This window comes from Tachyglossus aculeatus, chromosome 3, assembly GCF_015852505.1.
Source record: "Tachyglossus aculeatus isolate mTacAcu1 chromosome 3, mTacAcu1.pri, whole genome shotgun sequence".
Taxonomy (NCBI): domain Eukaryota; kingdom Metazoa; phylum Chordata; class Mammalia; order Monotremata; family Tachyglossidae; genus Tachyglossus; species Tachyglossus aculeatus.
In genome coordinates, this window is record NC_052068.1 from 88,453,960 (window position 1) to 88,477,881 (window position 23,922).

At 42.6% G+C, this 23,922-nt stretch overlaps 1 protein-coding gene across 4 annotated transcripts in view; it reads left to right on the forward strand.

Moving 5' to 3' along the window:
* SMAD2 (SMAD family member 2) overlaps window positions 1-23,922 on the forward strand; it is a 79,847-nt gene that overhangs the window by 10,993 nt on the left and 44,932 nt on the right. For 2 of the 4 annotated variants that reach the window (XM_038743570.1, XM_038743566.1), the window contains exon 2: window positions 19,311-19,599. In XM_038743570.1, coding sequence (XP_038599498.1) covers window positions 19,364-19,599 — 236 coding nt within the window. In that variant the 5' untranslated portion in view covers window positions 19,311-19,363. Of the gene's footprint in view, window positions 1-10,145; window positions 10,224-14,267; window positions 14,292-19,310; window positions 19,600-23,922 lie in introns of those variants that run through there. The other 2 variants (XM_038743567.1, XM_038743569.1) reach the window with 2 other exon arrangements.

Sequence of the window (23,922 nt, forward strand, 5' to 3'; positions counted from 1 at the left end):
AAAAGATTATAATGATTGGGGGCACAAGTCAAATCAGAGAGCACTACTGATTTTTCTCTCTCGAGTCCTCAAGAGACCTATTCTGCAGAGCTGGGTTTGGTTTTTTTTTTTAATTCTGGTTTAATCTATGCCAGTAAGTGGCTCTTAGGTCTAAATGTCTTCTTTTCTCCCTAGTTAAAATTCTTATCTTGGTGTAGCAATCAAATTTTTGCTTAGAAAACAGAAAAGATAAGGGGCATCAGAATTATCTGAGGGTACTGGCAGGTTTATCATCAATCATGAACATAAACATTGCTCTTAGTTTACAACCTGGTAGCGATGGGCTGAACGTCTGATTGCTGGGGGAGAAATCTCCCTCTACCATATCCTCAATGATATATCAGCAACTATGTGCTAAGCACTTGCACACAGTGCTTGGGAGAGTACAATAGAAAGTTAAATCAATCAGTGGTAGTTTTGGAGCACTTACTGAGTGCAGAGCACTGTACTAAGCTCTTTGGAGAGTATGCTATTGTAGATATGATATTCACAAACCCACCCTCAAGGAGAAGCGGTTTGGCCTAATGCAAAGAGCATTTGTCTGACAGAAGACCTGAATTGTAGTCCTGTTTTTGCTATGTGCCTTATGTGTGACCTTGGGCAAGTCCCTTAATTTCCAGTGGGCCTCAGTTTCCTCATCTGTAAAATGGGGTTTCAGTACCTGTTCTTCTTCTTATTTAGACTGTGAGTCCAGTGTGGAACAGGAACTATCTGACTTGATTAGCTTGTATCTACCTCAACACTTAATATAGTGCTTGGTACCTAGTGAGCATTTAATAAATGCCACCATTAACAATAATAATGTTGCAGTCTAGATAGATATTAATACAAGTATGGGAAGTAGCAGAGTAAAACCAAGTAGCAGAGCATAAGAAGTGTGGTGGGGCAGTTGGTTAAGTATCCCAGTGCTTAAGGGATACATACCCAAACGCATGGACAATGCAAGAAGGCGGGGAGAGCAGCAGCGTGGGGAAATGAGAATTTAGTCAGGGAAGGCTTCTTGGAGGAAATAAGATTTTCTCAGGCTTTCAAGATGGAGAGAGAGTGGCGGTCTGTCACATATGAAGGGGGATGGAGTTCCAGGCCAGTGGGAGAATGTGAGCAAGGGGATGACAGAGAGATGAGGTCTAGGTACGTTGAGTAGGTTGGCATTAGAGGCAAAGTGGGCGCATTGGCTTCTAGTGGGAGATACATGAGGAGGGGGAAGAGCTGATTGAAGGCCTTAAAAACCAGTAGTTTCTGTTTGACTTGGAGGTGGAGGGGCAACTATTGGAGGTTTCTGAGTGGGAAATGTGCTCAGATTTCTTTTTTACCTAGCAAAGTATGGACTGGAGGCAGGGAGGTCAGAACTTTGATTTGAGAAGGTTCTGGAGACCAGAGCCCCTTTAAGCTAATGTTGCAGGTCACTGAGCCAGCCTTGAGAAAGATAAGTTTAGGTTCAGTCTAGGTAGAAGAGAAAGTTCATTCATTCATTCATTCAATCGTATTTATTGAGAGCTTACTGTGTGCAGAGCACTGTACTAAGCGCTTGGGAAGTACAAGTTGGCAACATATAGAGACGGTCCCTACCCAACAGTGGGCTCAAGTTGAGGAGTGGGAGTGATCTGTCATAGAGATAAAGAGTAAAGCAGAGGAGTAGGAAAAAGGTAAAGATTAAGTAAAGTTCATCAAAAAATGACAGTTATGGTGAGAAGAAAGCCAGAAAAAGTATGCAACTCGAAAGCAGAGAAAATCCTTAATCTGCACATTTTTTTGTGGATTTTAGCTGGCCATCTGGTAAAATTCTAAACAGGGTCTTGTAGTTTTCTCTGATCATCAGATGAAGTAGTAATACTATTCAGCACTTACTGCATGCAGAGCACTCTGAATGGTGGGAGAAAATACAGAAGTGGGAATTAAATGTGGTCCCTGTCCCTTGTGGGGCTCCCGATCCTCAAAGTTTAAGTGGGGAGAAGGGATTAGGGACAGACACAGCAGGGGCAATGTAACATTAAAACACAAGTAGAATTGGCTCAAAGTCTGGGCGGCAAATCAGGAACATGGGAGCAAGCTGCTAGTAGCAGGGACCTCACTGAAGGCGGCAGTTACCACAGTGCTTTTGTCAGCGGTGACGGAGGGGTCCAAGAACGCACGGGAGTGGCTTTTATCCTGGGCACACACGGTGAATGCCAGGAGCAAGGACCCTCAGTGGCAGGAGGGAAGGCGGTGACAGGTGAATCCTAGAGCACGTGGGAGCTGCTCCAGGCCTGCTGCCTTGGGGCAGGATGAGAGCGGAGACTCCGGGTGGCAGGAGGGAAGGTGGAAGTTTCCACGATGTTCAGCCGTGCTTACCCTCACCCTATCAAGTTGGCTTTTGTCTGTCGACCAGTTTCATTCTTTGGAGGGAGCGTTCTTTCCCCCTGGAGGAGAAGTTCCCGGAAGACAGAAGGAGTATTCCACCGATGGCAGTATTGTCAGTATGAGAGGACAGTTGAACTTGTTGAATGTCAACCCAGTGTGTTCTGAGCCGTCACCTAACCATGAGAGATCGTTTTCACTTCATTCTTTTAATTTATATCATCGCATGTGTTTTCAGAGCTCACCAAAAAGGTAAACACCTTCCAGTCAGAGGTTACACAGAAAATTACAAGATGCTGTAGTGCTTTTCCATTCGATCACATGAGTCTCCACGACTGTCCAATCAAATAGCCTGCCCGGTGTGTATTTTGCCTTTATAGCTAGGCTGTAATCTCAAGCCTTGTGTTTTTGATGGACACCATTCAGGGTTTTTTTTTTTAGAGCTGGTTCTCCCCAAATTCAATTTATTAATCCATCTAGTGTAAATTCACTAATGGATTATGCAAAAAGATCAACCCAAGTTTTCCATAGGCATCCGAAAGGAATAAATTGTCTGTGTAGTTTGGTTAATACATTTTTAGACTTATTCTTTTCAAGATGCTCACTCTTTTCAGTGAATAACACAATATTGTCATCAACTTGTTCCCTGAACAACTAAAATTTGGTGGACACCATTCAGCGTTTTTTTTTTTAGAGCTGGTTCTCCCCAAATTCAATTTATTAATCCATCTAGTGTAAATTCACTAATGGATTATGCAAAAGATCAACCCAAGTTTTCCATAGGCATCCGAAAGGAATAAATTGTCTGTGTGGTTTGGTTAATACATTTTTAAAGACTTATTCTTTTCAAGATGCTCACTCTTTTCAGTGAATAACACAATATTGTCATCAACTTGTTCCCTGAACAACTAAAATTTGGTTGCACAGTGTAAATGAGGAAATCATTATTTCACAAGAACCGGATCTTGTGGGAGAATGGTTTTGTAGAGACAGTGTAGTGAGTGTTAAAGAATCCAGTAACCCTTTTTTTACGTGTGCTTAAATTTGGTAAGTGTTTATATATTTGGCAGAAATCCTGGACCCACCAGTATTGGCGTAATTGCTGTCACCACACAAACGAATACCTTAATCTACTTTTCCTCATTTCTGAAGATGTCTGCTAATGGTATTCCAAATTTATGTTTAAGAATATTAATAGTTTACTCTAATTCCAGTTTTAGGATTAAAATAAAGAATGTTGAATGAAACTTTGCCTTCTCAGCTGACAGATAAAGCTTCCAAGTACTGGTACAGATATTTCTTCTTTTGCTAATAGAACTAGCATACTTATCGTCATAACTTCGCTTTTTGGATATGCAGAAAAATTTTTTATTAAATCTTTGAAATTTTGAATAGTGCAACATCCTGTATTTAACATAATGGTATTTGAGCATGCTTTCTAGAGCAAAACACTTCAACAGTTGGAGGAAAAATTTTGATTGCATTATCGTCATTTTCAAAAGTTATCAATGGTATTGAAAAAGTATGATAAAAGTAAACATTATCCCCTGCCCTCAAGGAGTTTGCATTCTAATGGAGGAAGATAATCACATAAGGAGCTGGTAAAAGAACAACGTTGATTACAGGCATGGTAGAAGTGACTTCTGGTGGTGTACTTACATTCTTGAATGTAAATGAGTTGAGCCACCTGCACGCTTTGTCCAAGAAAACATGGAAATGCACCTCCACTGGCCTGACCACTTAGTGGACACTGGTCACCAGTGGTTGAGTACCCTCAGTAAATATGATTGATTGAAAGACATATGTACTACTGACAGGACCTGCACTTGAGTTGTGCCTGCAGAAGTGGTGATCTTTGTGTCTGTTCATTGTTATAGTATACTCTTCCAGATGCTTTGTACAGTGCTTGGCGCATAGTAAGCGCTCGATAAAAACGATTGAATGAGTGAGTGAATTTTTACTGTCGTCTGCATCCTTTCACTCCACTTGTATGTTCCCAGTGGCTCACACTGGGGAAAACAGCTATGGTGTGTGGTTAGAGACATCAACGGTAGCAGACAGTGCTGTACCCTCATCCACCATTGGTAGATGTAAGCCACCCATGAGTGTGCTACTTGACATGGCTTAGGCCTCTTCTTATCCTTTTTCATGAACACAAAACAACACCCTATTGTCCATTGCCCAGCTAGGCAGATCAGAGGCAGAAAATGGCAGGGGTATGGGAGCAGAGCATATACAGGCAAGGGAGGTCATCTGAGGGAGCAGTGCAGCCTTTCCCGACTTCTCAATCTTGGCACACTTGGAATACTTGATCCCAGCAATTGTTTGACTATGGAATCACTGCCTCATCAGCAACTCCTCTGAAAAAAAGATACAGCTGGATTCTCTCTTCATGAGCCCTCGTTTATCAGACTGTCCAGCTTCAATCAGTGATGAGATGCCATATTCATCATCACCACCACACACACACACACACACACACACACACACACACACACACACACACAGAGTCAAGGTGCCATACTTTCCTCTAGACTCACGCTCATTATGGGCAGGGAACATGTCTGCTATTCTGTGGTATCGTACTCTCCCAAACACTCAGTACAGTAGTAAGTACTAAATATCTTAAATTGATGGGTGAATTCTCATTGGTTCCCAAGACCCCAGTCAGAGTGGTTCCAGTACAGAAGTGGCACTTCCAGATAGTGAAGGATCTTTTTCCGTTTGAGAAATGTCTTATCCGTCCTACTATCAGTCAGTGGTATCTGTTGAGTGTTTACCGTGTGAAGAGCACTGTACTACGTGCTTGGTTGTACGATGCAACTGAGTTGGTAGACACATTCCCTGCTGATGATAAGCTCACAGTCCCGGGCAGGAGACAGACATCAGAGATTATTTATGACTGTGTTCATAAGTGCTGTGGGGCTGAGGGTGGGGTGATTCCCAAATGCCCCAAAGGTATAGATCCAAATATACAGATGATGCAGAAAGGAGAAGGAGTTAGGGAAAAGAGGGCTTAATCAGGGAAGGCCTTTTGGAGATGTGACCATAATAAAGTTTTGAAGGTGGGGAGAGCATGTTGTCTGGCATAATGTGGAGGGGGAGAGAGTTCAAGGCTAGAGGGAAGCTTGGAAAAGGGATTGGTAGTGAGATAGGTGAGGTTGGGGCACAGTGAGCAACTATCGTTTGTTGCCTACATCCAGGTTTATGTATATTTAGTGAGACTAACTTGCATTGTACCAAATTTTGGCAATTAAGAAATTTAATAGGGTGAGGGAGTTGAAGATGGTGAAAGTGTGGGGAAAGCAAAACCCATTTAAGGTAGGTGCGTGGTACTGCCCATTATTCAGTGTTACAAGTCAGATACGTACCGTTGAAGCACTTTAGCCTTCTTAAATTTCAAGTATGAATATTACATTTCTGAAGGTTTCAAAAGTCTGCACTGCAGACTTAAGTGGTGTAGAGGTGTTCCAAATACGTTCACACCCACACTACTGCTAGTAGTGCAACCCCTGTGCTACACAACTGCAGAGAGGCCTGAACTTGTTTTTCAAATTAAGAGACTGAAGATCCATATCTAAGTGGCTGTTCAGGAAACTTGAAGCATTTTGGATGTTATCTAATAAATAATTCTTTAAGTAAGGAACGAGTATCAAGATGACAGTGAGCTGTGGTGACTTAAAGGGAAATGTCCAAGGTCATGTAGGTGACTGAAATCAGTCATTGAATCGAGGTCTGCATATGCCACTTCTGGGTTCAGTAGAACACACTACTATGGAGTGGCAGGGTGGCGTGTGTGTGCACGCGTGAGCGATTTAAGCATTCTTTTAACTGTTCACTTTACAATGATATCCCTTCATCCTTTGGAGTAAAGATGATTACTGTCAAAGATATGTATTATATGCGTGAGGGCAAATCATTGTACTAAGTTCTTGGGAGAGTTATGATGGAATCGTCTGCTGAACAGAGGACAAACCCTGATTCTGAGACTGCGGCACCAAGAAGCTGTGTGGAGGAATTGATTATAGCGAGAGTAGTTTGCCCAGTGCCCCTCTAAGTCCCTGTCATCCCTGCCAGTTTGATTGTTCCTGGGGATACAGTAACTAGTGTCTAGACGGGCAGGGGTGCTGCACCGTTGTAGATCATGTGCCGTTTTTTTTGCGGGAAGGACCCGCATTATAGTGCTTTAAACCAGTTGTGGACTCTACTGCTCAGGTTTACTAGCTAGGCCTTGCCACTTCGCAGAACACCCTGTGCCGACCTTTCTGCTGTACCTCAGTCTCATCTATCTTGCCACTGACGCCTTGCTGCCGTCCTGCCTCTGGCCTGGAATGCCCTCTCTCCTCATATCTGCCAGACAGTTACCCCCCCGCCCCTTCAAAGCCTTATTGAAGGCACATCTCCTCCAAGAGGCCCTCCCTGACTAAGCCCGCCTTTTCTCCCACTCCCTTCTGCGTCATCCTGACAGAAACTACCGCTGGTGACATAGTTTTAACAGGAAAATCCAGAATTAGAACCCAGATCTTGTTGGTTTTTGTTGGTTCCCCCCAAGACCAGTACTCTTATCACTGAAGCAGCAGCAGGGCTTTGGAGCATAGGACACAATTATTCATTCAGTTGTATTTATTGAGTGCTTATTGTGTGCAGGGCACTGTACTAAGCACTTGATTACTACCTTCCAGACACAATCTACTAGGGTGGAGAGACCAAAACTATAAATGCTGGGAGCAAGAAATGTGTAACAAAAAAAGTACTCTTGTTTCAGGACAAATTTATTCTTGGGTAGAAGTACTGAGGGTAGGAATAAGTTGCGTGTGTTAGGTGGCAGGCTAACTGACTTGTTAGGGAGACAATCTGGGAAAAGCTTCCCGCAGAATCAGGGAGGGCTTTGATGGTAGAGGGAGCAGTGGTCTGGTGGATTTTGTGGGAGGAGGGAGTTAGAGCCCAGTAGAAGAGTGACTGAGGGTTTTAAAGGTGGAAGAGTGAGGTACAGTTAGAAGGTGAGCAAAGGAGAAGCAAAGGATGAAAGTTGGAAAGTAGTATGTAAAGAGAAACAATATGTAAAATAGGGAGCTGGCGAAGGGCCTCTTCCTTACATGTTCGGCTCCAACTTGGGTGTACTTGAATGATAGGATATTCACTTTTAGAGGCAGGACTGAGGAGATCAGGGAAAGCGTACCAGTCCCTGTAAGGGTGACCTCCTAAAAATGCATATCTGCCCCCTTAGCCCTTGTGGATCGTGCAACCAAATAAAAAAAAAATACTTAAACACACTGTAATGGGCCTGCATACTCAAAAGACGTTTGGAGACCAGTTGCCCCTGATCTTTCAGCTTTTTGAGCTGGATTCCCAGTCGCCGTCATCCCAGACCTCCGTCTGCCCTGAACTGAGAGTTTCAGGACTGAAAAGATACAAACTGACAGTTTTCTGGCTGTCTGCTCTTTGAAGCCCTGTCCCACAGCCCCTATGGCTCCTGAAATCTCTTCCCTATTTTGTTCCCATACTCAAAATGTCAAGTTGGCCCCAGAGTTATACCATGGCCACCCCCCCCCCCCCCCCAATGCTTGTCCTCTCCCTTGGCCAAGAGAAAGGGAGAGCTGTGTACCTTTGGATGAGTGGGCCAGGATTCCCTCTAAACTTGCTGCTGCTAGTAAGGAGTTGCCTCCAGGCACTGACACTTTTTTTTTTTTAAGTGGTATTTACTAAGCACTTACTATGTGCCAGGCACTTTACTAAACTCTGTGGTAGATGCAAGCTAATCAGTTTGGACACAGTCTCTGTCTCAGTTGGGGCTTACAAATGAGGTAACTAAAGCACAGAGAAGTGAAGTGACTTTCCCAAGGTAACCCAGCAGACGAAAGGCAGAACTGGGATTAGAACCCAGGTTCTTCCAACTCCCAGGTCATTCTCTATCCACTGCGCTGCTTCTCAGTTTAGATTTATGGGACTTCCTGAAGTCCTCCTGGCTGTACTTCATTTTTAATATAGGGTGCTACGTTAGAAGCACCAATCTTCACCCTGTCGAAAAATGAAAGAATAGGCTCTCTGTCAGCAAATGGGTTCCTGAGAACATGTTAATCACAAAACTATTGTTTTAATGGGGAATTCCAACCTCTTTCATCAAAGCTTTTGGCCCAAACATATATAGTTTTGTGGAGTTAATGTACTCTTTTGATGGCATACTGTTGAGTGCTAGGGGTGTTTTATGCTAAGTGCAACCAATTTTGGCTCTCCGCTCTCTATTTGCTCCAAAGTCTAGGTTTCAGATGTGAGAATCAGGTTTTTTGAGGATCTGCTCGGGTCCATCCTGTCTTCAGGTATATGGGACACAGTGTAATTTTGAAACTGTTCTATTTTACATTATCATGATGTCCTTTGTGCAGCTACTTTGGCTGTTAAATTTCTTAATTTCCAGAAACTTGTAGGAGGCTTTTGGTATCAAGTATGTGTCTGTATTGGAACTTTAAGTCTCTTTCAGAAAACTGGACAGCTTGCAACATAAAGTACATCCTAAACTGGAAACTTCAAGCACATGATGATGATGATGATGATGATGGCATCTATTAAGCGCTTACTATGTGCAAAGCACTGTTTAAGTGCTGGGGAGGATACAACGTGATCAGGTTGTCCCACGGGGGGCTCACAGTCTTAATCCCCATTTTACAGATGAGGGAACTGATGCACAGAGAAGTTAAGTGACTTGCCCAAAGTCACACAGCTGACAATTGGCGGAGCTGGGATACTTGGTGCAGGGCCCAGCATTTGTTTTGAAACCTGTGACCCCTTCATATATATTTGATATTGATTGCAAAGTGACTAGTGACTCTGGACTCTTGGTAATCCCAGAGAAACCAGAGGTGATAAACTAGCGAGAAATGGGAAATGTTAACCAGAGCCAAATTCTTCTATCAGCAATAGAGAACTGAAGGCCATCACTGAGTTTTGCTATCTGTTGATTGTGTTTTGTTTCTTTGTCAATCAAGATGGTCAGCATCCTGGGTTATAGGGTAGTGTCAAAGTCTAGCCCAACTAACTGAAATGTTACTCTACGGTGCAAGAATTGCAGTTCTTCTAAAATGTCGGTCACATTTGGCATTATGAGATGCTTCGTCAGCTCCGTTGAGCCATGCCTTAATAGTAGACTGACCTAGACATGAAAATAAAATGAGGTTTTAGAACGCAGCTTGGCCAGGTTGGGGAGAATACATGCAGCTATTATATGATTAGTTGAAATGGAGCCACTGCAAAGAATTGACAGAAAAATGATTTAAGAATACACTGAAGCTTGATTTCAAGCCTTATGCCATAACTGAATGGTCAGAACCACCAGTGTCAGAAAAAATCTGATGCCCAGAAACCAAAGATTGTGCACCCTTTGCAGCAGAAATCAAGTCACAAACAGCTCCAGTCATTACAAATAATGCTACCTCTGACAACCAAAGGAAATTTGCCCTTCGTGCTAAGCACCAGGGTATATACAAAGCAATCATGTTAAACACAATCTGTATCCCTCAGGGCCTCACAGTCTAAGAGGTGGGGACAAGGATTCAAAATAAATTGGTTTTGCCAAGATAATTTCACTGTGGGGAATTATTCATGCATATTTGGGGCCTAAGTTGGTAGCTCATTTGTTTTCATTTTTCTAATAGTATATGTTAATATTCCTTTGGGCGTTGATATAATGTCCGTAGTATTTGACTCAATTACCAATTCCTAATGCTTTGATTACTCAAATGAATTACACTTTTTTGTGTTGCTTGCACTTTTAGAGTACATCGAGCCTACTTCATCTTATGAATACTGCCTCAGTGCTTCGAGTTTGAAAAATTATGGTTCGCAAAACTGAGGTAAAGTCTGGGTTCTGAAGGTATAAAAAACAAACATGGAAATGTTACACAGAATGGAAGTGCAAAGGTGTCAGCAGATTTGGTGAACTGCAAAAAACGTGACATGATCAAGACACATGTTCTTCCCAGTAAAAAGTCTTCTTAGACTTGAGTAAATCTTATCAGTTATTTAATGGAAAGCTGGAGAGTGTAATATATGGAAATTGTTTTGGTGTATTGTTCATAATGGGTTGTGCTGGACCCTTCTTCCCAGTGGTCTCCAGCTGTTTGAAAATGATTTAGACTAAAAAGAAATTAGTAGTAAATTGATGCAGCTGTTAGTAGGTTCCCAATACACTAAATTAGGATTGAGTGGTACTGTGTTGTGTATGTCAGTGGAAGGTTGTATCTGTCATCAGAAGTGGCTCCAAGTGAAACCCCTTTCCTTTTCAGTGGCTGCCTGGCCTGGTGAACCTCTTTCTCTTCCTTTTTCTCCTCCTACTCAATTTTGTTTTTTAAGACTATTGCATCAAACCAACCCTGCTACCTGGTGTAATGGAGACTTGCTCATATTGGAGGTTGTAGTTTGCTTCCTTTTTGAGCAGGGTTGTTGTGAACTTCAAGCATGAGTCCTCGCGGGTGTCTTCGTTCTACATTGACTTCTAGTTTAGCCGTTTTAGTTATTTGGAGGCCACTTGGGATTCAGTAGTTGGAGGAGGCAGCCTGGTCTAGTGGAAAGAATGTGTCCTGGGAGTCGGAGAATCGTTTGCTGTGTGACGGTGGGCAAGTCACTTAAGTTCCATGTGCATCAGCTTCCTCAATTGTAAAATGGAGACAGGGACTGGGTCCAACCTAATTAACCTGTACTTATACTTACCCCAGTGGGTAGAATGTGCTTGACCCATAGTAAGTGCTTAACAAAGTACCATAAAAGTGCTGCAGTTAAGATCAATTTTCTAATGTTCTGCACATAATAATGATGGCATTTATTAAGTGCTTACTCTGTGCAAAGCACTGTTCTAAGTGCTGGGGAGGTTACAAGGTGATCAGGTTGTCCCATGGGATGCTCACAGTCTTAATCCCCATTTTACAGATGAGGTAACAGGCACAGAGAAGTTGTGACTTGCCCAAAGTCACACAGTTGACAGTTGGCAGAGCTGGGATGTGAACCCATGACCTCTGACTCCAAAGCCCATGCTCTTTTCACTGAGCCATGCTGCTTCTGTCTCCCCTCTTCTCAAACACTTCAAGTCGTTGGCCATTCTTCTCTGCATCTAGCAGGAATTTGTGATCATTGGCTTTCTTGTCCTCCTACGTATCTATTATCTTCTCCTACCGCACTCCATTTGTATTCTTCATTCCTTTCAGGTTACCTCACTCATGCCCTCACTCCTGCACTGGGATCTGCAACCTTTGAGCATTTGATATTCACCCCACCATCAAACGACGACACTTATGTACATATCTTTAAATTACATTTTATAAATTATTTATTTATATTAATGCTTGTCTCCCTCTCTAGACTGTAAGCCTCTTCTGGGCAGGGATCACTTACCAACTCTGTTGTATTATACTCTCCCAAGTGCTTACTACAGTGCTCTGCGTATAGGAAGCACTCAGTAAATGCCATTGATGATAAAACTCCACTCTTCCATTTTCAAAGCCTTTCTAATAATAATTGCTGCCAACTTGTACTTCCCAAGCACTTAGTACAGTGCTCTGCACACAGTAAGTGCTCATTAAATACGATTGAATGAGTGAATGAATGAATTGCGGTATTAAGCACTTACTCTATGTGTTCTGCTCCCCTTAAAGCATTTTATGCCAGATAAGCAGGTCAGGCACAGTTCCTGTCCCATAGTCAGGAGGCCCTCCCCAGTTGACTTCTAGGTTCTGGAATCTGTGGGCCACACACGTCTCATTCAGTCATGTTTATTGAGCTCTTACTGTGCACAGAGCACTGTACTAAGAGCTTGGAGAGTATAGTACAACAATAAGCAGACACATTCCCTGCCCACAGTGAGCTAAAGCCTTCCCTTGACCCCATGGCTCCCTCCAGTTATTGCCCCATCTCCCTCCTACCATTCCCCTCCCTCATACCGTTCCTCTCCAAACTCCTTGAGCGAGGTGTCTACCCCTGCTGTCTTAAGTTCTTCTCCTTTGGTAATAATAATTGTGGTATTTAAGCACATACTATGTACCAGGCACTGTATTAAGTACAGGAATGGGGAAAAGCAAATTGGGTTGGGCACAATCCCTGTCTCACATGGGGCTTACAAGTCTTAAGTCCCCATTTTACAGATGAGGTAAAGTTTTACAGATGAGTTACGGTTGAGGCACAGAGAAGATAAGTGACTTGTCCAACGTCACCCAGCAGACAAGTGGCAGAGCCAGGATTAGAACCCAGGTCCTTCTAACTCCCAGGCCCATGCTCTATCCATTAGGGTGCTGTTTCTCAACTACAATTCTCCCCGTGATACCCTCCAAACCGGCTTCCATCCCTTTCACTCCACAGAAACAGACCTCTCAAAGATCACAAATGATCTCCATCATGGCACATCCAGTGGCTTCTACCCCATCCTAATCCTTCTCGACCTCTCAGCTGCCTTTGACACTGACCATCCTCTTCTACTGGAAACATTATCGAACCTTGGCTTCACCAACATGTCCTCTCTTGGTTTGCCTCGTAGCTCTTGGGCCGGTCTCCCTTAGTCTCTTTCACGGGCTCCTCCTCTGCCTCCCACTCCCTAACTGGGAGTCCCTCAAGTTTCAGTTTGGGACCCCCTGTCTATTCTCCAAAATACACCTGCTCCCTTGGCGAACTCATTTGCCACCATGGCTTCAACTACCACCTCTATGCGGCTGATTCCCAAATCTTCATCTCTAGCCCTCCTCTCTCTCCCTCTCTGCAGACATGCATTTCCTTCTGCCTTCAAGATATCTCCACTTGGTTGCCCCACTGACACCTGAAACTTAACATGTCCAAAACAAAGCTGCTTGTCTTCCCATTGATTGATACTGCAGTGCTGAACCCACAGAAGGTTCTCAAGTACTTTAGATTTTATAATAGCCATTAGAAACTTGGTTCAACCAAACATATTTATTGATAGCTTACTATGTGCAGAACACTGTACTAAATGCTTGGGAGAATACAGTACAACAGAATTAGCAGGTACGTTCTGTGCCCATGACAGGCGTAGAAGGGATGACCGATGTTAATCTGAATAAATAAAGACTTGGGTCACGTCAGATAACACACTGTCCAGCCTTTGACTCAATTCTGGACTGCTGAATGTGCTTCCCATATGGAAGATGTTGTTTGTGATTATGAAGTAGTGTGTGGCATTCATACCATGCCAGCATAGGCCATTGTGCTTTGTTTACCAGTCTCATGCAGCCTGATAACTCTTCCTTCTGTGGACATGGCTTCCATTGTAATTAGTTTGTCCAATGTTGAAACTCCTTGAGTTTATAAGGAATTCTGAATAAAGCTATTTTTTCCATTATTCATTCATTCAGTCATATTTATTGAACATTTACTGTGTACACAGCACTGTACTAAGTGCTTGGAAAGTACAGTTCAGCAACAAATAGAGACAATCCCTGCCCAACAACAGGCTCACAATCTAGAAGGGGTTAGAATATAGCGTTTAGTCATTTGGGGACATGTACATTTAAGCTTGTGGCAAAACAGTTTTGTTTCAGGATTTGGTATAGCATCATCGGAAGGCCACTTGCACATTAGAGAAGCAGCGTGGCTCAGTGGAAAGAGCAAGGGCTTTGGAGTCAGGTCATGGGTTCAAATCCCGGTTCTTCCAGTTGTCAGCTCTGTGACTTTGGGCAAGTCACTTAACTTCTTTGTGCCTCAGTTACCTCATCTGTAAATGGGGATTAAGACTGTGAGCCCCCCTGTGGGACAACCTGGTCACCTTGTAACCTCCCCGGCACTTAGAACAGTGCTTTGCACATAGTAAGCGTTTAATAAATGCCATTATTATTGCTATCTAGGCAGATATTGGTGGCATTGAACCAGACAGTTGTGTGAAGAGGGAAGGCCTCCTAAAGAAGGTGTATCCAGTGCCTAATTCTGTGAGTTGCTCTTCATCTGGTCGTCTAGTCTTACTGCTGTAATACTGTCTTCTGGCTAGTTCTTGCGCTGTTAGAGTTGTTTTTTAGGCCAGTGGCTGTTTCTGTATAGCATCCTCCTATATTATGCAGTGGGCTCAGAGATAAAAGTCTATATCTACTGCAGCAACAGCACCTTGAAGCATCCTAGGACTCCGATGGTTTGAGGGGCAGTGCGGAGGGTGGCTCCTATTGTAAAGAACACCCACAACAGATAGGGAGATGCCCAGTGGAAGTGATCCAGTCAGTCTGTAATTTAATGAGTGCTGACTGTGGCAAGAACACTGTATTAAGCTTTTGGGAAAGTACAATATAAGAGTTGGCAAACACGGTCCATGCTCATAATGAACTTATAGTCTAGAGGAGGAGAGAAACATTAAAATAAATGATGGATATGTAAATAAAGGAATGGAGGGTACAAATCCAAGGGCAACAGCAACACAGAATAGGGGAAATGAGAGCTTAGTTTTGGAAAGCCTCTTGTGAGATATGAAGGGGGAGGGAATTCCAGGCTGGAGGCAGGGCATAGGCAAGGGATAGACGAGGTTGAAGTACCGTAAGTAGGTTGGTGAAGATGGATGGACAGCTGAAGGAGGATCTTAAGGAGTGGGGAAACATCGACAAAATGTTGTTTTTTAACGATCTGGACAGCAGAATGAATTCTGCACTGGAGTGGGGAGAGACAGGAGGCAGGGTGGTTAGCGAGGAGTCTGATGTAGTAGTCAACGTGGAGTAGGATAAGTGCTTGTATCAGTGTAGGAGTTCCGTTGGAGAGGAAAGGGTGGATTTTAGCAGTGTTGTGAAGGTAGAACCGACAGGCTGGACAGAATGAATATCTGAGGGCTGAATGAGAGAGGTGAGTTAAGGATAGTAATATTGTCTACAGTAATGGAGAAACCAAGGAGAGGATAGGGTTTGGGTGGGAAGACAAAGGAGTATAGTTTTGGACATGTTAAGTTTGAGATTTGTGTGGGATATCCAGGTAGAGCTGTTCTGAAGGCAAGAGGAAATATGACACTGCAGGGAAGGAGAGAGATCAGGGGTGGAATTGCAGATTTGGGGATCACCTGCAGAGAGATGGTAGTTGAAACCGTGGGAAAGAATGAGTTCTCCAAGGGAGTAGGTGTAGATGGAGAATACAAAAGGATACAGAACTGAGCCTCGAGGGACTGCTACATTTAGGGAGTGGGAGGCAGACATCTAATTAGAACTTCCACAAAAACCGAGCGAGTGTATATGCCATCATGGCATCACTGAAGAGTGATCGGAGACCAGGAGTGAATCCCGAAGAGAGGGAGAGAGATGACTGAGTTCCTTAAAACCAATGGTCAGGAGTTTCGGTTTGATTTGGAGAGGAATGAGCCATCATCGGAGACTCTTTGAGAAGAGGGGAGACTGGTGCCGAGCAATGTTTTTGAAAAATGATTCTGGCAAGAGATCAAAGGCTGGACTGGAGTCAGGGAAACAAGTGAGGAGGCTGATGTAGCTCTCCAAACTGGGATACGACAAGTGACCCGGCCTGGTTTGGATGGAGAGAAAAGGCCAGGTTTCTGTAACTGTAGGGGAAGCACTGGCAGGATTTCTTGACATAATGACTAGGGAGGTTGAGAGAGGAAGGAGTCCAGGATAATGCCAAAGGTACAGGCTTGTTGAGAGAATAAAGGTGAAGGAGAGGATTTAGCGAGGTCAAATGAGTTCCTTTATAGGCCTGTTTAGCTTGAGGTGCTGGTAGGACATCTAAGTGGAGGTGTTTTAGGGGCAAGAGGAAATGAGCTACTCTACTACTGAAGATGAGGTCCGTCGAAATGGGTATCTTTTCAGTGAGTGAAAACTTGGCACTTCTCAGATAGGGTACTCTACTGGCAAGGACACAGGGCTGGGAGCCAGGAGACCCAAGTTTTGAATCCAGCTATGCCACTGACTCCCACCTTGTAACTTAACCTCTTGGTACCAGTTTCTCATCCATAAACTGGGGATAAGATACCCGTTCTCCCTCTCTAAGGGTTGGTCCCTGTTTGGAACAGGGACTGTGTGTAATCTGATTATTTACCCCAGACCTTTGTACATATGAAGTGAATAATAATATATATGTTGCCGATTTGTACTTCCCAAGTGCTTAATACAGTGCTGTGCACACAGTAAGTGCTCAATGAATACGACTGAATGAATGAATGAAAATAAAAAAAACCAGGCACAGTCCAGGTGATAGCCACCCCATGACGCATAAGCCCGGAGATAGAGCAGTTATGGTTTGACACTGTTGGCAGTCTTTTGTGTCATTCCAAGTCGCCAAAACCGATGTAGAGATGCCTTCTCCACTGCCAACTCAGATTTTGGGATTAAGAAGATTTGCGTTAATTTTAAAGAAATTGGATAACTCGTGAAAAGGGTAGATGAAGATTTTGGTAAAGGAGTTGAAAGGTGCGAAGAGACAAAAGAACCCTCTACCACAGAAGAGCAAGCATCTACTTTTGTAGATTGCTGCAACGATCTATAATTGTTCGACAATATCTCTTTTAATGTGATGTTAGTGCTTTGAATTACTCGCACAAATACAAAAAAAATTGTTCAGTGATGCTTAATGCAGTAGGATATTGCCCCTGAAAGAATTGTATATATTTCCAGAAGCTTTGGAATGTATTCCAGTTGATGATTTGTAAATCTATGGGAAAGCATAGTCCTATCGTCTATTTAACTGTGATGTGTTCATTGAAAATGTACCGAAGGGGTACATCTATACAATAATTATTTTTAAAGTCTATGTGGCCATTAGCTCTGAATCAGTAATGCATTCAGACCTGATGGAATCCCTTTTGAGATTCGCAAACCTGTAAGGGAAACCATGTGTAAAGTCCTTCCCTTTCCTATATTGAGTCTTTCCTCAATATACGATCCTTAAGGATTGGCCTCCTCTTCAAGAGGGAAGGCAAAAGAACAGATTTTTAGCAATTATTGACACATCTCATTCTTCTCCATCCCTTGCAAGATCCTAGCCAGGGTCCTCTCATATCAGTTACCAAAGAATATGCCTGACCAAACTGAGAAGCAGCGTGGCTTAGTGGAAAGAGCCTGGGCTTGGTAGTCAGAGGTCGTGGGTTCTAATCCTGTCTCTGCCACTTAGCTCTGTGACTCTGGGTGCGTCACTTTACTTCTTTGTGCCTCAGTTACCTCATCTGGAATATGGGGGTTAAGACTGTGAGCCCCACGCAGAACAACCTGATAACTTTGTATCTACCACAGTGCTTAGAACAGTGCCTGGCACATAGTAAGCGCTTAACAAATACCATTATTATTGTTATTATTAATGCCCTCCAGATCACTGTGGTCAACAGACGTATTTGCAGCATGTCAGATATAGGAAAAAGCCCAGGGAACAGCTTCAAGACCTCTACATGGTTTTTGTGCTCCTCACCAAAGTATTTAACACCATCAATAGATCTGGAATCTGGATATTACTTAGCAGACTTGGCTATCCAGAAAAGTGGTGGCGGGTTTTTTTTTTTAAATGATATTTAAGCGCATATTGTATGCCAGGCACTGTTCTAAGTGCCGGGATGGATACAGGATAATCAGATGAACACAGACCACGTCACACATTGGGCTCCCAGTCTTAATCCTTATTTTACAGAGGAGTGAAGTGACTTGCCCAAGGTCATACAGCAGACAAGTGGCAGAGCTGGGATTAGAGCCCAGGTCCTTCTGACTCCCAAGCCTGTGCTCTATCCACTAGGCCACACTGCTTCTCAATGAAAACTCCATTAAGATTCTGAGACTACCCCGCAGCAGCGTGACTAGTTTTGTCAGAGATGGGGGTGCCTTATCTGATCCATTCCTCACCACGAATGGGAAAAGACGGGAATATGCAGGAGGCCTAATCTAGTTATTCCCTCTAGTTTGCATTGTAAAATGCAACAAGACGTGGATGCAGGTGGTAGATTCTGCTTGTATTCTTTTGGGAAGCCCTTCAAACTCAACAGACTTGGACCAATCATCCCATAGAAAAATCATTATATGCAGTTAATGGAACCTTAGAATCACACAGCCATGAAGATGTGCAGGTGATCATTAGTGCTTTGCGGAATCCCTCTGGCTTTTGAGCCATTCATTGTCATCAGTATTTATTGAACACTGGTGTTGCGTAGCACTGCATTTAGGAGCTTGGGAGCATGTTTTGTCCCTTGAATGAGAACAAATGGGTCCTGTCCCTTCACCCCAACCCCATAAAATTTTTTTAAGAGAAAACAAAGGAAATCTGGCTATCCTCACATTGGACATTGATTTTTGAAGCCAAAATATGTATTTTTAAATCAGTGTATTCTTCATGTAAGAAAGTAGTTGGGATGTCTACCTTCCACAGGTCTTGAATATTTTTCTCCGGCTTTACTTACGAGATAGCCCACTGAATCTTATTCATGCCTTTTTACTCTTCATTCTTTGCTTCACAAATGTTAAGGATACTAAATCCTCTCTTACCAAAACACATTTAAGCCTGTTGTCTTAATGCAGACGGCAAATCATTGTTTATCCAGGATAAAAAACAATTAGTAAAAATACTGATTTCATTGAAATTACTGTCTTCGCGAAAGGAGGCTGGTGTATTTTTGGCTTGCAAAATTGATAAAGGACACAGAACTTTATTCAGTGACCTTAAAAACAAGGATATAAAAATGAATGAAATAATTACTGGTGATATGTCACTTTTGGGCTAAGTCACAAGTACAATTGTACTAGGAGAGGCTGAGAAATTCCACTGTTCACATCAGTATTGCTTCGATTTAAGAACGTTCTCTCCAAAAATACGTTCTATTCCTTCCCTCCTGGTTTCTCCACAACCCAGGTTTTTGGAAATGATTAGCAGATTAAGACTCAAATGTAGAAAGGAACATAATTGATTTGGTGTGGTTGGAAACTCTCGCACGTAAATTTTGTTCTCCCCCTTTCCTTACAATTGCTAACTAAATATTGCTTATTTTTGTTTTCTAGAGTGGATAAAGAAGACTACGTTCTTGTTGTGGATCATTCCCTTTGGTAAGAACATGTCGTCCATCTTACCGTTCACCCCACCAGTCGTGAAGAGGCTTTTGGGGTGGAAGAAATCAGCTGGTGGTTCAGGAGGAGCAGGTGGTGGAGAACAGAACGGACAGGAAGAAAAGTGGTGTGAAAAAGCCGTTAAAAGCTTGGTGAAGAAGCTAAAGAAAACAGGACAATTAGATGAGCTTGAGAAAGCCATCACTACTCAAAATTGCAATACGAAATGTGTTACTATACCAAGGTAAGTGTAAGGATCTCAAGTTATTTATATTCCTATGAAAAGCCTCCTTTAAAGAAATGACGGACTTGAATGTAGTCTGAAGAAAAAGTTTTAAGACTGAAATTGGTTGATGCGCCTGAACTATCTGTAAGTAATGTTTCATTGATTCATCAGTGACAGGTCATAACTTGTCATAATTGAGTGTTTGCTTTTAAAAATCACTTGTTAGATTTTTAGGAAGCTTCATGGCCTGAAAATAGACCTGCTTTTAGTAGCTTGGAAAGCTAGTATTAATAGCTTCCTTCACATTGTTTCATTGTACAATCCTAATTCCTTCAGTTTACAGCACAGCGGATGAGAAAGGCCATATTCAACTTGGTGTCTTCAAGTCCACATGTGATTTATTACAACCCCCCCCCCCTTTATTTTTGTTTGTTTCACCCCTTGGTCAACACTTCTCTCAGTGATGTGTGGAGATTAACAACTATCTGATCAACTGTACATAGAAAGTATTTTTCAGACTTAATTCGCAATCTCAGGAAAGGACAGATTTTGAGAGTTGTCTTTGGTTGCAGAGTGGAAATCCAGTATTCTAAAGGACAGCATTTCTTGTAAAAGGACAACCATGTTTCATTATATTATGAATTTATTATATTTCCGTTGTTTGTGGTTATAATGATTGAATCAGAGGAACATCAGATTAAACCTGTTAAAATGTAGAAAGCTATCTGGAATAGGTATTTATAACCTCTGGCATGTCTCTAGGTTAGAACTGAAGCCCTACTGTCTGGTTCCTTCCTGAATGAACCTTGGATTTGCCCTTGCCCCAAGTAGTCGCAGAAGCCATAACTACCTGGTCCTACCCCCTCACATGATGTCCTTCGTGTCAATCTGAATTGCATTAATGCCGGTTTTAGAGTCTCTGTATCGTCACTCATTCTTCATTCGCTCCCCTTCAGAGAAGCCCCATATCACCAATCATTTTCATATGGGAACTTTACTCCAAGAATCGCTTCAGCAGCATTGGGTAACTTGATGGGAAATGAGCAAGTACAGTAGTAAGACATGGTACATTCTGTATGTTGTGGAATTCCAAATTAGTGTTCCAGAGAGATGTAAAGAGATGTAGATTTGTTAATTGTAATCTCCTAAACTACTGAACCTACAGGAAATTGGCAGTTATTTTCTTTTGTATTGTCCCTTCTTGTTGCCTAGAGTAAAATTGCATGGTATTAAATCTGGTCACAGCGTTACAAACTTTGATAATTGCAAGTAACAATGAAAATATACTCTGAAATTTGCATGGTTCGTATACATATATATACACACCACACACGTACACACAAGGGTGAAAATGTAATGATGTGTTAAAGAGGATTTACAGGTTTTTTTCCCTCATGCTGGGATTGAAAAAGATGTTTAAAAAGCTAGTTTCCAGGTAAATGTCTTACTTGCTGGTTATGTGAAATGTAATAATTATTTGTATCAACAGAGAAGAAGCACTTCACCCCATTCAGGCTTCTGCTGAGTGGAAAGTGGGGGTGATGCTGCTGATTAGGGAGTAAAAGAGAAAGAGAGAGAGGATAACTAAAGGGTAGAAGGGAGGCTGCTCTGGTTTCTGCCCTCTACTGTGGACGTGGTGACGGGGTCAGTTTTGCAGTTTTGTGGGTATGGTTGGGTCCCTTCTGGTCTTGTCTTCTGTAAGGAATTGGAGACCTAAAAAGCACTGTGGCACAGTGGAAAGACTACGGAACTAAGAGTCGGAGGACCTGGGTTCTAATTCTGGATCTGCCACTTGCCTGTTAGGAAACCTAGGGTGACTCACTTAACTTCTGTAAAGTGGGGAATCAAGATGTATTCTCCCTTTCCCTTAGACGGTGAGTGGGACAGGGACTGCCTACCTGATTATCTGACCCCTACCCCAGTGCTTAGTACAGTGTTTGGCACGTGATAAGTGCTTAACAAATTCCCTAATTACTATTGATGATTTCTGTTCTTATTGACCCAGGGATGATTCAAACCTCCTTAAGATAACTGCTGTTAGTGGACCCACTATTTTTTATTATTCAATATTATCATTTGTTCATTATTTATGTGTTTTAATGTCTGTCTCCCCCTCTAGACTACGAGCTCACTGTACGCAGGGAGTGTGTCTTGTATTCTCCCAAGTGCTTAGTACAGAGCTCTGCACAGTAAACACTCAATAAATAAGATTGAATGAAAGAGTGAATAAACCCACCCCTTTACTAGCAAGGTAGGACCTATCTCTGATTTTGATTCTGTTGTATTGTTATCTCCCAAGCAGTTAGTATAGTGCTCTGCACGTAGTAAGTGCTCAATAAATGCCATTTTTTTATGAGATTTGGCCAGAACCTTATTTATTTTTTGGTTTTTTATCAACTGACAGACAACCTACATATTTCTACCTGTAACATTTTCTAGTTGGAGCAAAGCGGGCAAACTTTGTTGATAAGGGAAAAACAGATTTGTCCAAGAAGTGTCATTTCAAAGATTTTTTTGGTAGGTAATGCAAAGCTCAGGAGTAAACTTGTCTTATGGAGTTCTGCTCTTAGCCAGTGAAGCATATCTAGTTGCCACTGACAACCGGATGAATATAATTTTGAGCCTTATTACCAGATAGTAGAGAAGGAACCATTTGTAAGCTCTGTTTCCTTTTCTTTTTACCTGTCGTCTTGCAATTTACTCAGAGCTCCTTCGTATCTGACCACCTTCCTTTTTTGTTGTTTCAGAACTCTTCAAATTCCAGACTTGTCAATCAATCAATCGTATTTATTGAGTGCTTACTGTGTGCAGTGCACTGTACTAAGTGCTTGGGAAGTACAAGTTGGCAACATATAGAGACAGTCCCTACCCAACAGTGGACTCACAGTCTAGAAGGGGGAGACAGAGAACAAAACCAAGCATATTAACAAAATAAAATAAACAGAACAGATATGTACAAGTAAAATAAATAAATAAATAGAATAATAAATATGTACAAACATATATACATATATACAGGTGCTGTGGGGAAGGGAAGGAGGTAAGACGGGACGATGGATGGGGGACGAGGGGGAGAGGAAGGAGGGGGCTCAGTCTGGGAAGGCCTCCTGGAGGAGGTGAGCTCTCAGTAGGGCCTTGAAGGGAGGAAGAGAGCTAGCTTGGCAGATGGGCAGAGGGAGGGCATTCCAGGCCAGGGGGATGACTTGGGCCAGGGGTCGACGGCGGGACAGGCGAGAACGAGGGACGGTGAGGAGATTAGCAGCAGAGGAGTGGAGGGTGCCGGCTGGGCTGTAGAAGGAGAGAAGGGAGGTGGAGAAGGAGAAGGTAGGAGGGGGCGAGGTGATGGACAGCCTTGAAGCCCAGGGTGAGGAGTTTCTGCCTGATGTCTTCCTCAGTTAACAAAGTGAGGTAGCGATTTTCCCCCTTTTGACCAAAATAGGAAGTCAGCTATTGCATAGATAACAGGCTTGGGATTTAGGAAGCTTGGGTTCTAGTCCCAGCTCTGACACTGGCCTGCTATGAAACACTGGGCATGCCCTGTCACCTCAGTTCTTCTTCTGTAAAATGAAGATGATAGATTATGAGCTCCAGGTTGGACATGGATTGGGTCCAATCTGCTATATCTTGAATTTACCTTCCCCAGCCCTTAGCACATGGTAGGTGCCTAATAAATGACATAATCACTATGAATTATTAGTGCATTCAAACATATCTTTCACTCTTCATTGAATGGAAAAATGGGTTATATTCATTGAGGTTTGAACTGTTGCCTCTCTGAAAGACCATAGCACATTCAGTGTTGAGCATTCTAACCTCCTAGAGAACTGAGATTACCACCTGTTTACTAGGCCTTTTATATATATATATATATATATATATATATATATATATATATGCTGTGCACACAGTAAGCACTCAATAAATATGATTGAATGAATTAATGAGTATAAAAGAGAAGCAGCATGGCTTATTGGAAAGAATCCAGGCTTGGGAGTCGGAGGTTATGAGTTCTAATTCCGACTCTACCACTTTTCTGCTGTGTGCCCTTGGGCAAGTCACTTCATCTGTAAAATCGGGATTAGGACTGTGAGCCCCATGTGGGCCAATCTGATTAGCTTGTATCTACCCCAGTGCTTAGAACAGTGCTTGGCACATAGTAAGCGCTTAACAAATATTATCATTATTATATAAAGCACATTAAAGTTCCACTCCCAGATTGCTTTCTCGAGGAGGGGGCAATGGTGACCCTCTTATTCTTCAAGCACACAACCCCTCTCACAGTATAACTGACTGTACTTAGGCAACGTAATCTAAAACACTCACTATAAAACTGCTAATTGT